Genomic DNA, 15,478 nt, shown 5'->3' with positions numbered 1-15,478 from the left:
TGGCTTTAGTGGGACAAGGGGCAGGTGACTAATCTGCACTTCGGAGGCTGATCCTTTTAACGAACCTGCCTGCTTCCATTTTTACAGTGGGCTGAATTTTATGATCCTGCCACCGGGAGAAGCTGTGGGTGTGCAAAATGGCAGTGGTCCTGCTTGTGACAGATGTCATGGACAGATGACTCCTTGGTTTGGACAGACTCAGACCTGCAATAAATTGGAACCAATTGGAACCTAAATAACTTTACACTGAAGGACACTCGGGCAGAATTGTGATCTTGAAACATATGCTAGGCCCTGGGGATTTCCTGTGGCAAAGTATCTCCCCCTCTGGCACTGTTCTTTCAAGTTGAGTCTTTCAGGTACTCCAAGACATCCAATCCTTTCTGTACCAGTGTTTGGTGACCTCCCCCACTTCCCACCATACATGGCGCACCTGGCCCAGTCAGGCCTTTCCTCCACTTCGTCAGTTTTGCCATCCATGAGCCTGGCTGCTTCTCATACCTGAAAAGTGGCTCATTTCAGCAAAGCAGCTTGGTTTCCCCTCACCCATCAGTATCATTGTCTAGTAAAATGCAAGGGGCCCAAACCAAAATATTTGCGCCAAGTCCCCGTAAAGCAAACACAAATCCTGAGCACTTGATTAGAGCAATTCCACAGCACTAATTATTGCTGAATTATTTAGCGTGGCATTTTTCAAAATGTCAACTGAAGGAAAACATTTTACATTGGTGTCATAATGTTACCTGACTCTCCAAACAAATCATCTAATTGATTTTGTAAACTGGATGCTTTATCCATGGTTTCATTAATGTCCTTTCCAAGTTCTTGTATTAATGCTAAGAGATCAGTTCCACTCTCATCTGTGAAGCCCAGTGATGACCTGTGACAAAGTAAAGATTACTGAGATGTTCATTTTGTAAATTACATGAACCTAGCATGTGTCTAATATTCAATCTTACAAGGGTATCAAAAATATGTATTCTATTCCAAGGTAGGACACAATGAAAAATGGCACTGACTAGATCTGTACATTACAGGGACATCTCTGTACGTGTGCTCTATTACTGTCTGGAACATCATAGTAAGATATTTGATTTTAGCGAGTATTTGTAAATCCAAGGCGACTGTTCAATCCCTGTTGTAATAATTTTCCACATATGTAAAAAATTCAGGAGCTATTGTTGACTGATGTTCACACCCAACATGGACAGGTGCCAGTTTGTAACAAAAATGTTGACTTCCACTGGGATGGTAGAAGGTGTACAGTTACTATCCAGCATTTTAAGCTTGTTATGGAGAAAGAAATAGACAAGTTGCAAAAAAAGGTTTTGGATTGGGGGAGAGCGAATTTTAGTAAAATAAGGCAGGATCTGGCCAAGGTAGGCTGGAAAGAGTTACTTGTTGGGAAATCTACAGAAGAGCAGTGGGGGGGGGGCATTCAAAAAGGAAATGGGCAGGGTACAGGCCCAACATGTTCCCTCCAGGGTAATAGGTAGGAGCAACAAGCCCAGAGAAGCATGGATAACCAGAAGCATTCAGGGTATGATGAGAAGGAAAAGAGAGGCTTTTAGCAAATACAAGGAGAGCAAATCAGTGGAAGCATTAGTGGAATACAGAAAGTGTAGGATGGAGCTTAAGAAAGCAATTAGGAGAGCAAAGAGGGGATATGAGAAAGCTCTGGCTGGTAAAAGTAGGGAAAATCCCAAGATATTCTATATGTATATCAATGGGAAGAGGATAACCAGGGAAAGAGTAGGACCCATTAGGGTCCAAGGGGGAAATTTGTGGGTGGAGCCAGAGGACATTGGTAGGGTGTTGAATGAATACTTCACATCTGTCTTCACCCAAGAGAATGAGGATGTAGATATGGAACTTAGAGAGAGAGACTGTGAGGTTCTTGAGCAAATTGTCATAGGGAGTGACAAGGTATTGGAGGTTTTGGAAGGCTTCACAGTGGACAAATCTCCAGGTCCGGACGATTTGTGTCCCAAGATGCTGTGGGAGGCGAGGGTGGAGATTTGCAGGGGCTCTGGCCCTAATTTTTAATTACTCTCTGGCCACAGGGGAGGTGCCAGAGGACAGGAGAACAGCTAATGTGGTCCCACTATTTAAAAAAGGTTGTAGAGATAAGCCAGGGAACTACAGACCAGTGAGTCTCATGTCAGTGGTGGGGAAACTATTGGAGAAAATTCTGAATGAGAGAATCTATCTCCACTTGGAGAGGCAACATTTGATTAGGAATAGTCAGCATGGCTTTGTCAGAGGGAGGTTATGCCTAACAAATTTGATTGAATTTTTTGAGCATGTGACCAGGTGTGTAGATGAGGGTAGTGCAGTTGATGTAGTTTACATAGATTTCAGCAAAGCCTTTGACAAGGTCCCACATGGGAGACTTATCAAGAAAGCAAATGCACATGGGATACAAGGTAACTTGATAAGGTGGATTCAAAATTGGCTTCGCTGTAGGAGACAGAGAGTGATGACAGACAGCTGATTTAGTGACTGGAAGCCAGTGTCCAGTGGCGTACCACAGGGATCTGTGCTGGGTCCCCTATTGTTTGTCATTTATATAAACGACATAGATGACTATGTGGGGGGTAGGATCAGTAAGTTCATGGATGACACAAATAGTGGTTAACAGTGAGGTGGAGTGTCTTAGGATACAGAAAGATATAGACGGGATCGTCAAATGGGCAGAAAAGTGGCAGATGAAATTTAACCCTGAAAAGTGTGAGGTGATGCACTTTGCAAGGAGTAATATGACACGGAAGTATTCAATGAATGGCCTGACACTGGGAAGTTCCGAGGAACAAAGGGACCTTGGCGTGTTTGTCCATAGATCTCTGAAAGCAGAAGGGCAGGTTAATAGGGTGGTGAAAAAGGCATATGGGGCACTTGCCTTTATCAATTGAGGCATAGATTACAAAAGCAGGGAGGTCATGTTGGAGTTGTACAGAACTTTGGTAAGGCCACAGCTGGAGTACTGTGTGCAATTCTGGTCGCCACATTATAGGAAGGATGTGATTGCATTGGAGGGGGTGCAGAGGCGAGTCACCAGGATGTTGCCTGGGGTGGAACATTTAATCTATGAAGAGAGGTTGGATAGGCTTGGGTTGTTTTCACTGGAACAGAGAAGACTGAGGGGTGACCTGATCGAGGTGTACAAGATTATGAGGGGCATGGACAGGGTGGATAGGGAGCAGCTGTTCCCCTTAGTTGAAGGGTCAGTTACGAAGGGTCACGAGTTTAAGGTGAGGGGCGGGAGGTTTAAGGGGGACTTGAGGAAGAACTTTTTTACCCAGAGGGTGGTGACGGTCTGGAATGCCTTGCCTGGGAGGGTGGTAGATGCAGGTTGCCTCACATCCTTTAAAATGTACCTGGATGAGCACTTGGCACGTCATAACATTCAAGGCTATGGGCCAAGTGCTGGCAAATGAGATTAGGTAGACAGGTCAGGTGTTTTGAATGCATCGGTGCAGACTCGATGGGCCGAAGGGCCTCTTCTGCACTGTATTATTCTGTGATTCTGTGATTTTTGTTTGATAGATGGATGACTGAAAACATATGATCTGGTCTCCTCTACATTGAGGAGATGAAATGCAAACTGGGTGACCGCTTTGCAAAACACCTTCATTCAGTCTGCGAGCGTGACGCCGAGCTTTCAGTTGCCCGTCATTTTAATTTTCCATCTCACTCCCACTCTGATCTTTCTATATTTGGCCTGCTGCAGTGTTCCAATGATGCTCAATGTAAACTCAAGGAACAGCACCTCATACGAACATACAAACACATGAATTAGGAGCAGGAGTAGGCCACTCGACCCTTCGAGCCTGCTCCGCCATTCAATAAGTTCATGGCTGAACTGACTACTCCACATTTTCACCTACCCCCGACAACCTTTCACCCCCTTGCTTATCAAGAATCTATCTATCTTTGCCTTAAAAATATTCAAAGACTCTGCTTCCATTGCCTTTTGAGGAAGAGAATACCAAAGACTCACTGTCTCCTTATCTCTGTCTTAAATGGGCGACCTCTTATTTTTAAACAGTGGCCCCTAGTCCTAGATTCTCCCACAAGGGGAAACATCCTTTCCACATCCATCCTGTCAAGACCCCTCAGGATCTTATATGTTTCAATCAAGTCACCTCTTACTCTTCTAAATTCCAGTGGATACAATCCTAGTCTGTCCCATCTTTCCTCATAAGACAGCCCACCCATTCCAGGTATTAGTCTAGTAAATCTTCTCTGTATTGCCTCCAATGCATTTACATCCTTCCTTAAATAAGCAGACCAGTACTGTACACAGTACTTCAGATGTGATCTCACCAATGCCCTGAATAGCTGAAGCATAACCTTCCTACTTTTGTATTCAATTCCCCTCACGATAGCGATAACATTCTATTAGCGTTCCTAATTACGTGCTGCACCTGCATACTAACCTTTTGCTATTCATGCACTAGGACACCCAAATCCCTCTGCATCTCAGAGCTCTGCAATCTCTCACCATTTAGATAATATGCTTTTTTATTCTTCCTGCCAAAGTGGACAATTTCCCACTTTCCCACATTATACTCCATTTGCCAGATCTTTGCCCACTCACTTAACCTATCTATATCCCTTTGTAGCCTCCTTAAGTCCTCTTCACAAGTTACTTTCCTACCTGTCTTTGTGTCATCAGCAAATTTAACAACCATACCTTTGGTCCCTTCTTCTAAGTCATTTAGATAAATGGTAAAAAGTTGAGGCCCCAGCACAGATTCCTGTGGCACACCACTCATTACATCTTGCCAACCAGAAAATGACCCATTTATGCCTACTCTCTGCTTCCTGTTAGCTAACCAATCTTCTATCCATGCCAATATATTACCCCCTACACCATGAGCTTTTATTTTCTGAAATAACCTTTGATGTCGCACCTTATCAAATGCCTTCTGGAAATCTAAGTTCTTTCTTTCATCTTTCGATTGGGCACTTTTCACCTTTCTGGACTCAACATTGAGTTCAACATTTTGATTCCTTTTTCTTTGTTGGCTTTTCTCTCTTGTTTCTCTCTTTTTTTCTTTAGGATGGCAACTGTTCATTATTCTGCCATTCACACCCGCTCTAGACACATCTTTTGTTTCTTTACCGTTCCCTTTTGCCTTGCACCATGAACCGTTCTATCTTGTAATCACTCCTGCATTCTACCATAATCACAGACCCTCCCTTTTGTTCTTTTTCCCACCCTTCCCCCCTTTAACCTGTTCAAAACCTATTGCATTTCTAACTTTTCCTAGTTCTGATGAAAGGTCATCAACATGAAATGTTTACTCTGTTTCTCTCTCCAAAGATGCTGCTTGACCTGCCGAGTATTTCCAACATTTTCTATTTTTAATGTTGATAGATGTTTGTTAGGTAAGGGTATCAAGGGAGATAGAGGAAACGTGGATAAATGCGGTTGTGATACATATCAGCCATGATCTAATTGAGAAGTGGAAAATACTCAAGGAGCTGAATGGACTACTCCTGTTCCCTCGTTTCTCTGCCTCCAATGAAAGATTTTAATTTAGCAACTGCGGCAGCGCTGCTGTCAGAGGAGTACAACTTTTAAATTTATATTGGAAGTTTGCCACTATCCAAAGCAATTTCTCTCACTGCAAATTCCCAATATAAATGAGATATAATGTAAATCAAGATTATAGAAATCAAGTCGCTGGAAGTCTGACATTCTTGAAACTTGCTCCTATTTTCAAGTAGTGCTCAGTATAAGTTTGGGCCCAACGATGCAAACTACAGTTCATGGAAGGTGCCAAATGCTGTCAAACAAAATGTTTAAATGGCAATGCTATGGAAAGTGGTTCAATTGAGTGGAATGTTAAAATGTTAAGCTGAATCCCACCCTAACCTGCCCACTTCTGGTTTTTAATAGAGGCAGGATAAAGGGCAGGCAACAAACCTACTCCCAGGAGGCCGGTTGGAAAGTTAAATATTGTAATGAGGCTGTGTGCCTCACATTGAACAACCATTTTAAATTAAACCTGACCAGCCAAGTTCACGAGCCTCTGGAAACCCAGCAGCCAAAGGGGGGTGAGATCTGTTATACACGAGGCCTCCAATCACGCTCCGACTCTTCAGACCACCCCCGACAACCCTTCTGCTCTCCTCCATGGGGCCTCCGATCTCTTCCACCAGGTCTCTGATCTCCCACGACCCCGGACTCTGATTTCCCCCAACCCTGGCCTCCGATCTTCCCTCTGGCCTCCAAACTTCCCGTGCTTCAGCCTCCGATCTTGCTCCCCAACTCTGGCCTTTTTGACCCCACTCTCCTTCCTCTCTTTCCTGCTGTTAATTTTGACAGGATCTGAGGGACATCCATTCTCCAATCCCTCCCTGTCTCTGAGTCAATATCCGGTCCTATGTGTCTTTAATTAAATTATATCATAACCAGAATATTTGATTCTAACAAGTCCTATTTCAAGTTTTTTCCTTCTTGGATATGCAAAAAAACCAGCATTTTGAAGTCTGGTACCTGGATTTGGGAGAGTTGTTCCCTGCTCCTGTAACCGCCGTGCTGTGGCATTCAGAACCAACATCACATAAAAGACTCTGCACGAAAGAAAAAAGGCCTCCACTGGGCAAAGTACGAGGCTCCAAATAACCTGAAAATGCAGGAGAAAATCACATCAGATTAAGGCCAAGTGAAACTTATTTGTGCATTTAATGTAATTATGTTTGGGAATTTTTAATAACCTTATTTACCAGTTTGTCTGTATGTAAGTTGCCTTAACTTTATATGCTATTACCTTGCTTTTCTGTCTGATTTACTTTTCCTTCTTATTTCAAAATAAAATCATTGTCATATTAAACCAAAACAATAAAATACAACTACAACTAAATAAAACAACTTCACTGAATCACTGCAAACTCATGTTTGGGAAATAGAATAGAAATCTATTATTTATTTAATATTTGGATTCCTATGCAAAAGCAAAATACTGCAGATGCTGGAAACCAGAAATAAAAACAGAAAGTGCTGGAAATATTCAGAGGCTGGAATTTTATGTTGTGGCGGTGGCCCTTCCCACCAGATAAAAAGTCGGGGGACAGCCCAGCTCCACTGGATCTGAAAGCCGTACAGCAATTTTGGATAGTCCAGGCCCTTCATTGGCTTCAGTCGGGAATTCCACCTCTCTAGATCAGGAAGTCCCGCCTCCAAGAGCTGCCGGCCAATCAGAGGACCAGCATTTACTCCAGGAGAAATGGCCACTGCTGGGATGGCACCCAGCAAGAAGAGGACGCTGGACTTCACCCTTCAGGAAGGTAAGTGGGGTTCAGCCAACGCCGGGGACAATTGGAGTGGTGGGAGTCAGAGACCAGGGCAGGAAGGCTAGTTTTAGCAGGGGCAGCCCATGCAACAGGGGAGGGCCCTCCGTGAGGCACAGGGTGCTCAATCAGGAGGGCACCCCCCAAACCCACAAAGAGGGTTACGGTTGTCCAGAGGGCTGGCCGCACCCCAACTCCCACCCCACCTCGGTTTCCTGCCTAGAGGCCATCTCCTTTCACTAGCCATGTTGCAGCTGCAGTGCAGGGTCTGCAAGACAACTGCAAACTTCCAGTTGGTGTGGGAGAGAGGCCTTAATAGGCCCCTAATTGGCTATCCACAACTTGCAGACAGGGAGCTGCCTCACCCTCAACCCAGCCTTTTGCAACATGGCTCGGGGGTGGGATCATGCCGGCAAACATTGGCCGGTGACACGAAATTCCAGGCTTGCCCACTTCCAGTTCCCCTGCCATTGGGCTCTGAAAATCTGGCCCTATGTCATTTAAGAATAGGTTAGGTAAATGGTTCAAATAAAGTGAAATAAAAATAGTGGGCATATGGAATTAGGACAGCTGTACATGTCAAGAATAAACACCAACATAGACTGATTGAGTTGAATGGCCTGTTTCCATGATGGAATTTCTAAGTAATCCAATATAATATAAATTGGCATCTAATTTTTCAATTGCAACTTTTAGCACTTTTTATCCCAAATTGAATTTTAACTTACTATAAAATTACGATTGCTGGCAAGACAGCATCGCTTGGTTACGTAGGATCTCACTGTATATTATTCGACTTACAAACATAATAAAGTGTATTGCTTTATCAGACAACAGTGTCCACTTAAGTCAGTTCTATTTAAAACTGATCATTCTGGCTCCCCAAGGACCAGCAAGTATATTCAGTAAATAACAGTGCCATTCGGATTAGGAAGGTCCCAGAGCTGATCCATGATCTGTGCTGAGTTAGCTGATCTTAGTTGGGGTGACAGTAGGAGAACTACAGTTGGCTTCAGTTCCTTTGGGTTAGAGAAGCAAAAGTCATCTGGGGTTCTCACTTCTGATCTCTATCCAGTGATTTAGTGTGTAGATGGAATTGAGATATAGAACAGCCATGATCTAATTGAAATAAAAGCAAAATACTGCGGATGCTGGAAATCTGAAATAAAAACAAGAAATGCTGGAACCACTCAGCAGGTCTGGCAGCATCTGTGGAAAGAGAAGCAGAGTTAACGTTTCGGGTCAGTGACCCTTCATCAGAACTGACAAATGTTAGAAAAGTCACAGATTATAAGCAAGTGAGCTGGGGGTGGGACAAGAGATAACAAAGGAGGTCTAGATTGGACCAGGCCACATAGCTGACCAAAAGGTCACGGAGCAAAGGCCAACAATATGTTAATGGTGTGTTGAAAGACAAAGCATTAGTACAGATTAGGTGTAAATACACTGAATATTGAACAGCAGCAAGTGCAAACCTGAAAAAAAACAGTGGGTAAGCAAACTGAACAAACTAAGATGAAATGAAATAAATGCAAAAAAAAGGATTGTAAAAAGAATGTAAAAAAAAAATAAAAAAATAACTAAAAATGCAAGTAAAATGGGGGGCTGTCATGCTCTGAAATGATTGAACTCAATGTTCAGTCCGGTAGGCTGTAAAGTGCCTAATCGGTAAATGAGATGCTGTTCCTCGAGCTTGCGTTGATGTTCACTGGAACACTGCAGCAATCCCAGGACAGAGATGTGAGCATGAGAGCAGGGGGGAGTGTTGAAATGGCAAGCAACCGGAAGCTCAGGGTCCTGCTTGCGGACTGAGCGGAGATGTTCCGCAAAGCGGTCACCCAGTCTGCGCTTGGTCTCCCCAATGTAGAGGAGACCACACTTTGAGCAGCGAATACAGTATACTACATTGAAAGAAGTACAAGTAAATCGCTGCTTCACCTGAAAGGAGTGTTTGGGGCCTGGGATAGTGAGGAGAGAGGAGGTAAATGGGCAGGTATTACACCTCCTGCGATTGCAGGGGAAGGTGCCCTGGGATGGGGACAAGGTAGTGGGGGTAATGGAGGAGTGGACCAGGGTGTCACGGAGGGAACGATCCCTTCGGAATGCTGACAGGGAAAGATGCGACTGGTAGTGGCATCACGCTGGAGGTGGCGGAAATGGCGGAGGATGATTCTTTGGATATGGAGGCTGGTGGGGTAAAAAGTGAGGACAAGGGGAACCCTGTCACGGTTCTGGGAGGGAGGGGAAGGGGTGAGGGTAGAGGTGCGGGGAATGGGTCGGGCACGGTTGAGGGCCCTGTCAACCACAGTGGGGGGAAATCCTCGGTTGAGGAAAAAGGAGGTCATTTCAGAAGCACCGTCATGGAAGGTAGCATCATCAGAGCAGATGCGTCAGAGACGGAGAAACTGGGAGAATGGAATGGAGTCCTTACAGGAGGTAGGGTGTGAAGAAGTGTAGTCGAGGTAGCTGTGGGAGTCAGTGGGCTTATAATGGCTATTAGTAGACAACCTATCCCCAGAGATGGAGACAGAGAAGTCGAGGAAGGGAAGGGAAGTGTCAGAGATGGACCATGTAAAGGTGAGAGAAGGGTGGAAATTGGAAGCAAAGTTGATAAAGTTTTCCAGTTCGGGGCGGGAGCAGGAAACAGCACCGATACAGTCATCAATGTACCAGAAAAAGAGTTGGGGGAGGGGGCCTGAGTAGGACTGGAACAAAGAATGCTCGACATATCCCACAAAAAGACAGGCATAACTAGGACCCATGTGGGTACCCATAGCGACACCTTTTACTTGAAGAAAGTGTGTGGAGTTGACGGAGAAGTTGTTCAATGTGAGAACAAGTTCAGCCAGGCGGAGGAGGGTGGTGGTGGATGGGGACTGGTTGGGCCTCTGTTCCAGGAAGAAGCGGAGAGCCCTTAAACCATCCTGGTGGGGGATGGAGGTGTAGAGCGATTGGACGTCCATAGTGAAGAGGAGGCAGTTGGTCTAATTGAATGTTGGAACAGGCTCAAGAGGCTCTTGTTCCTATGTTCCTCTGGTCAGTGCTGGAAATGCTGGTGTCTGGAAGTCAGCACTGGAGGAAATAATTTGCTAACACTCAATGTCAAGGATTAAGCATGAATAATGGCCACTTGGGCAAAATGGAACTGAACCCAATAACTAATTGATATCTGCAAGAGAGAACCCTAGCCAGGGAGAAAAGCAGATCATTCTTACACACAGCTGTCAATGCAATTTGTTAAAGGGACACTATCACTGGCATTAACCAGTATGAAACATTGTGTTGATGTTTTGCAAACACAATACAATAACTGACTTAGATCTAATATACATAGCTGTACTACAAAAAGCTTATTATGCCACTTATGTAAAATGATCCCTGGTTCTGCTGTGCAATTCTTCTTCCCAAAATGGTGATGATCTCATAGAATTATATACAAAACAAGCCATTTAGCCCAACTGATTATGCTGGTGTTTCTACTCAATACAAACCTCTTATGACTCTAATTATCTCTTTCCACTTTGCTCTCATGTCCCTCTATTTCCTTCTCCCTCATGGAATCATTGATCCTCCTCTTAAATGTGTCAATGCTACATGCTTCAAACACTCTATTTTTTCCATTGTTCATTCCCAGAATTGGTCAACATTTATTCCCTTCGCTAGTTGCTCTGAAAAGTGGGGGTGGGCCTTCTTCTTTAACCACTGAACTCTTTGTAGCAGTTTGATACAACTGAGTGGCTTTTTCGGCCACCTCAGTGGACAGGTAAGAATCAAGCATGTTGATGGAGTCACACATACAGCAGACAGGTTAAGAACTACTAGCTTCCTTTCCTAGATGACATTAATGACCAGTTGACCTGATGAGTATTTTCAGCATTTTCTGCTCTTATTTCAGATTTCCTGTCTCTGCTGTAGTTTGTTTTTCTGTAGGATCTTGGATTAGTTCTATTTCACTTTTTGAAGATAATTACATCTGTTAGCCCTTAACAGTTGATTTCTTCTTTTGTCATTTTCTCTGTTATGCTCTTCAGTGAAAACGGGGCAAATTATTTATCTATTCAATATCCCTGTCATTTCAGTATCATCTCCTGTGAGTTTATTTTGCTCATCTCTTGATGGCCTTGTCCCTATCTTAATTCTTCTTTTGCTATTTATGTATCTATAGAATCCTATTTTTATATATTTTTTGATAGTTTCATTTCATATGTCTTCATTGCCTTCTTTAGCTTTTTCTTAAGCTTGTCATTTTTTTGCCATTCTTTCCTTTATTGTTATGTATTTTGCATATGCCTTTTTCCTTAGACTCAATTTTATCATTGCCTCTCTGTTTGCTAACTTATTTACTCACCTTAGAGCAAAGAAGGCTAAGAGGAGATTTGATAGAAGTGTTTAAAATCACAAAGGGTTTAGTTCGAGTAAAGAAAGAGAAATGGTTTCCAATGGCTGAAGGGTTGAAAATCAGAGTGCACAGACTGAAGGTGACAGACAAAAAGAACAATAGGCAGAATGGGGAGAAAATGTTTCATGCAACAAGTGGTTAGGATTTGTAATTCACTGGCTGAGAGGGTGGCGGATACAGATACAATAGCAGCCTTCAAGAGGAAACTGGATAAATACATGAGCAAGAAAAAGATTGCACAGATATTGAGAAAGAAGGGGCCAGTGGGATTAACTGAATTTCTCTTCAAAAGAGCCACTGCAGACTCAAGGGGCCAAATGGCCTCCTGTGCTATACTGTTCGATGATTCTCTGATCCTACTGTGTCCCATTCTTGGCTAGTTTATTCCTTTGTCGTGAAATATATTTCTCCTGAACTCTGTTAGATCGCTCCTTTCAATGTTGCCCATTGTTGTTCTGTCTCACTGTTAGTACTTCCCTCAGTTACAATCTCATTCCATCATAACTGGTGTACTTCCAAACTATTACTTTGTACTCTCTATAGCTCTCTCAATTATTATCTTAAAGCTGATATTATGATCGTTACAATGTTCTTTCATGTTTACTTCTTTTATCTGCTTGGTTCATTTCCCATTACAAAGTGTAATAGTACTTCCCCCGATGAAGGGTCACTGACCCGAAACGTTAACTCTGCTTCACTTTTCACAGATGCTGAAGTGGTTCCAGCATTTCTTGTTTTTATTTTATATTATATAGTACTTCCCCCTTGTTGGGCTTCTTACATATTGGGTCAGAAAAGTGTTTTGTACACATTGTAAGAACTCCCAACCACTTTTTATCTTTCACTTCCTCACAATGACTGTTTACTTGGGCATAGTTGAAATCTACCATGATTCTATGATTCTGTGGTTTGTACTTATTTCATATATTTGTCTCTACATATATTTCTCTATATTTGTCTCTACTCCACTTCCTTTCTCCTCTTTGTTGTCTGTAGTATAACCTGAATCATGTGTAGAATCTCTTTCTATCCTTTATCTTAATCCATATAGATTCTGCTCCTATTTCTTTGTTAGTTAGATCCTTTCTTTACACCGCCATATGTTATTTCTGATTAAAACAACTAGCCCACCACCCCTTCTTCTCTACAGTTTCTACACTTAGCCTGTCTATAGACATGCTTGTCTGGAGAGGCAAACAGTTAAAACCTGAAATATTAACTCTGTTTCTCCCTCCACAGATGCTGTCAGACCTGCTATTTCCAGCATCAGCAGTATTGTGCTTTTGTATGCTTCCATTATCCCAATTATATCCGAGTATTTAAGGTTATGTTTTAGTTATACAGCACTGAAACAGGCCCTTCGGCCCACCAAGTCTGTGCCGACCATCAACCACCCATTTATACTAATCCTCCACTAATCCCATATTCCTACCACATCCCCACCTGTCCCTATATTTCCCTACCACCTACCAATACTAGGGGCAATTGCTAATGGCCAATTAACTTATCAGCAAGTCTTTTGGCATGTGGGAGGAAACCAGAGCACCTGGAGAAAACCCACGCAGACACAGGGAGAACTTGCAAACTCCACACAGGCAGTACCAGGAATCGAACCCGGGTCGCTGGAGCTGTGAGGCTGCGGTGCTGTGCCGCCCCTTATCTCTTTTTGTATTCTGACCTTTGATCGCAACTCATCTTTTTCTTATCTTTAGGTTACTATTATTTCGATCTAACAATCTCCCTTTTCATTAGTTTGAAGTCCTTTCTAGCATCCTAGTTATGCTTCCTGCTATGATCTTGGTTCGGCTGCATCCCATCGCAGCGGTGGCACCTCCTCCCTGTTCTTTCACTGTAATTGGTTTTTTCCCCCTCCCCTTACAAGTTATTTTCCAGACCCTTGAAAATATTTAAGCCAGCAGTAGCTTCCAATTTAAAACAATAGAAATTTTGATCACATTTAGGTGCTTTATAATTTCATCTTTTTTTGTGAACTTTCGCGCAGGTGAATAACGTACTCTAAGGACAGCTTAACAATTATTCATTCATATTGGATAGAATACCTCAATTATCCGATCTCCCAATACCAGACAATTTAACCTTTCCTCTAGTCTTCGTCAAGACTCCAGTTTTATTCATTTGGCTTCGAATTGCGGGATTTCAGAACCGGATCTCCGTGATTATTCCACCGAAATGAAATGAAGTGAATCTGATTTATTCAATTTGACACAGCGCAGATTTCCTCTGATCGCAAGATCATAAAACTGTTATGTTAGAAAGGTTTACGATTTCACTAGGAATTGCCAACATATGAAATTTCCCTGCTATACTTTCAATGTAACTAATCCATTGAGACGGAGAATATCACGCGATCAATGTTAAAGATACTGATGTCCTGAATCAACTCTTCATTCGTCCGACACTGGCAACAAATTGTCACTTGTTCCTGTTTAGTAAAGTACTCTACACCAGAAACACTGATTTCTGATCTTATTTCATTTATTAAATCTACATTCCGACACTTACAATTTTCCTGTTGATGCGGCTGGTGCTGAACTCTCACTCCAACCAGAATAAGAAACAATAGACACGGCCAGATAATCTCCGACAGGGTCAGCACCTGAAACACATACAAGAAGGAGACGTTACGAGAAATCGCCAAAGTTTCCAATAAATTAAACAGTGGCCTGAAGAAAATTGGCGCAGTTAAAAGTGGCAGAAACCTTACCGGCTGTCTTAAACGGCAGAGACCATTTTTCCAAAGTAGCACACACAACTGGCGAATAAATCTGGCCATGATGGCCATTTCATCTCTTAAAGGCGAACAATCAGTAAATCTGCTGCTGGTGAGAAACTGGCTGAGATTTGTGTTTCCCCCAGGTGAATGGCCACGGGTGAGGAGTGTGTCTGTCTCCGATAGAGAGGGAGGTCCGCTCTCACTGTCGGAGTCCTCGGCAATGCAAGAGTGAGGGACAAGATTGCATAACTCTATTGACAAGAACGTCCTCTCACCTGCAGTATTTGCTCGGTTACGCAACCTGCAATATTGCAAAAGGATCGTTCCCTCAAAATGTGTTTTCTTACAAGCTATAGCATAATCACAGCCAATATTGAAGACATGTCAATCATATGGAAAAGCAGGTTTTGTAAAGTATTTAAAAGCAACCCGCTGATTACGCCTTTATCTATCTTGTAAGTCCTCGTTATGCCCACCGTATTAATAGGGGCAAAAACAGTTCACCGAATGTAGCACTAACTAAAAGCAACTTGGTGCCAAGTTTACAGCCGCTACCAATTCTGGAAATTTCCTTAGAGGCCCGCTTTCGAACCTGATAGTATATATTATCAATTAAAACTTCTGTAAACATCTCTTATTTGTCTCTACATAAAATCTAATTTCCTGGCTTGCCCTTATCCAGAGGGTTCTCTGATTCTCAATACTGGACAAAATTTTAAGTGTGAGATGAGCAGAGGCAGTCACACACGCTGATGTTTTGGGGAAAACACAAAAAGGCTAAACGTTACATCTGTTACAGAGGACAACCTCCATCCTTAACCTCCATAATTAACATACTTTCTCTTTGTTAACTCTCTTTCCCTCTCTTTTCCTTTTCTCCCCTTTTTCTGTATTTCTTCCTTCACTGACCATCAAATTGGATTCAGGGCGGCACAGTGGCGCAGTGGTTAGCACCGCAGCCTCACAGCTCCAGCGACTCGGGTCCAATTCTGGGTACTGCCTGTGTGGAGTTTGCAAGTTCTCCCTGTGTCTGTGTGGGTTTC

The 15,478-nt window shown here is 43.0% G+C and overlaps 1 protein-coding gene across 1 annotated transcript in view; it reads right to left on the bottom strand.

The window, feature by feature from the left end:
• LOC137380771 (ATP-binding cassette sub-family A member 13-like) overlaps window positions 1-14,495 on the bottom strand; it is a 330,301-nt gene extending 315,806 nt beyond the window's left edge. Inside the window, exons 1-4 of the mRNA XM_068053109.1 lie at window positions 14,427-14,495; window positions 14,225-14,318; window positions 6,509-6,638; window positions 744-880 (exon numbers count right to left, since the gene is read on the bottom strand). Coding sequence (XP_067909210.1) covers window positions 744-880; window positions 6,509-6,638; window positions 14,225-14,318; window positions 14,427-14,495 — 430 coding nt within the window. The remainder of the gene's footprint in view (window positions 1-743; window positions 881-6,508; window positions 6,639-14,224; window positions 14,319-14,426) is intronic.
• Window positions 14,496-15,478: the final 983 nt, after the last annotated feature.

Source organism: Heterodontus francisci, chromosome 2 (assembly GCF_036365525.1).
Source record: "Heterodontus francisci isolate sHetFra1 chromosome 2, sHetFra1.hap1, whole genome shotgun sequence".
NCBI lineage: Eukaryota > Metazoa > Chordata > Chondrichthyes > Heterodontiformes > Heterodontidae > Heterodontus > Heterodontus francisci.
Note: the sequence above shows the minus strand (reverse complement) of the source record. Positions and strands in the feature narration are given on the sequence as shown.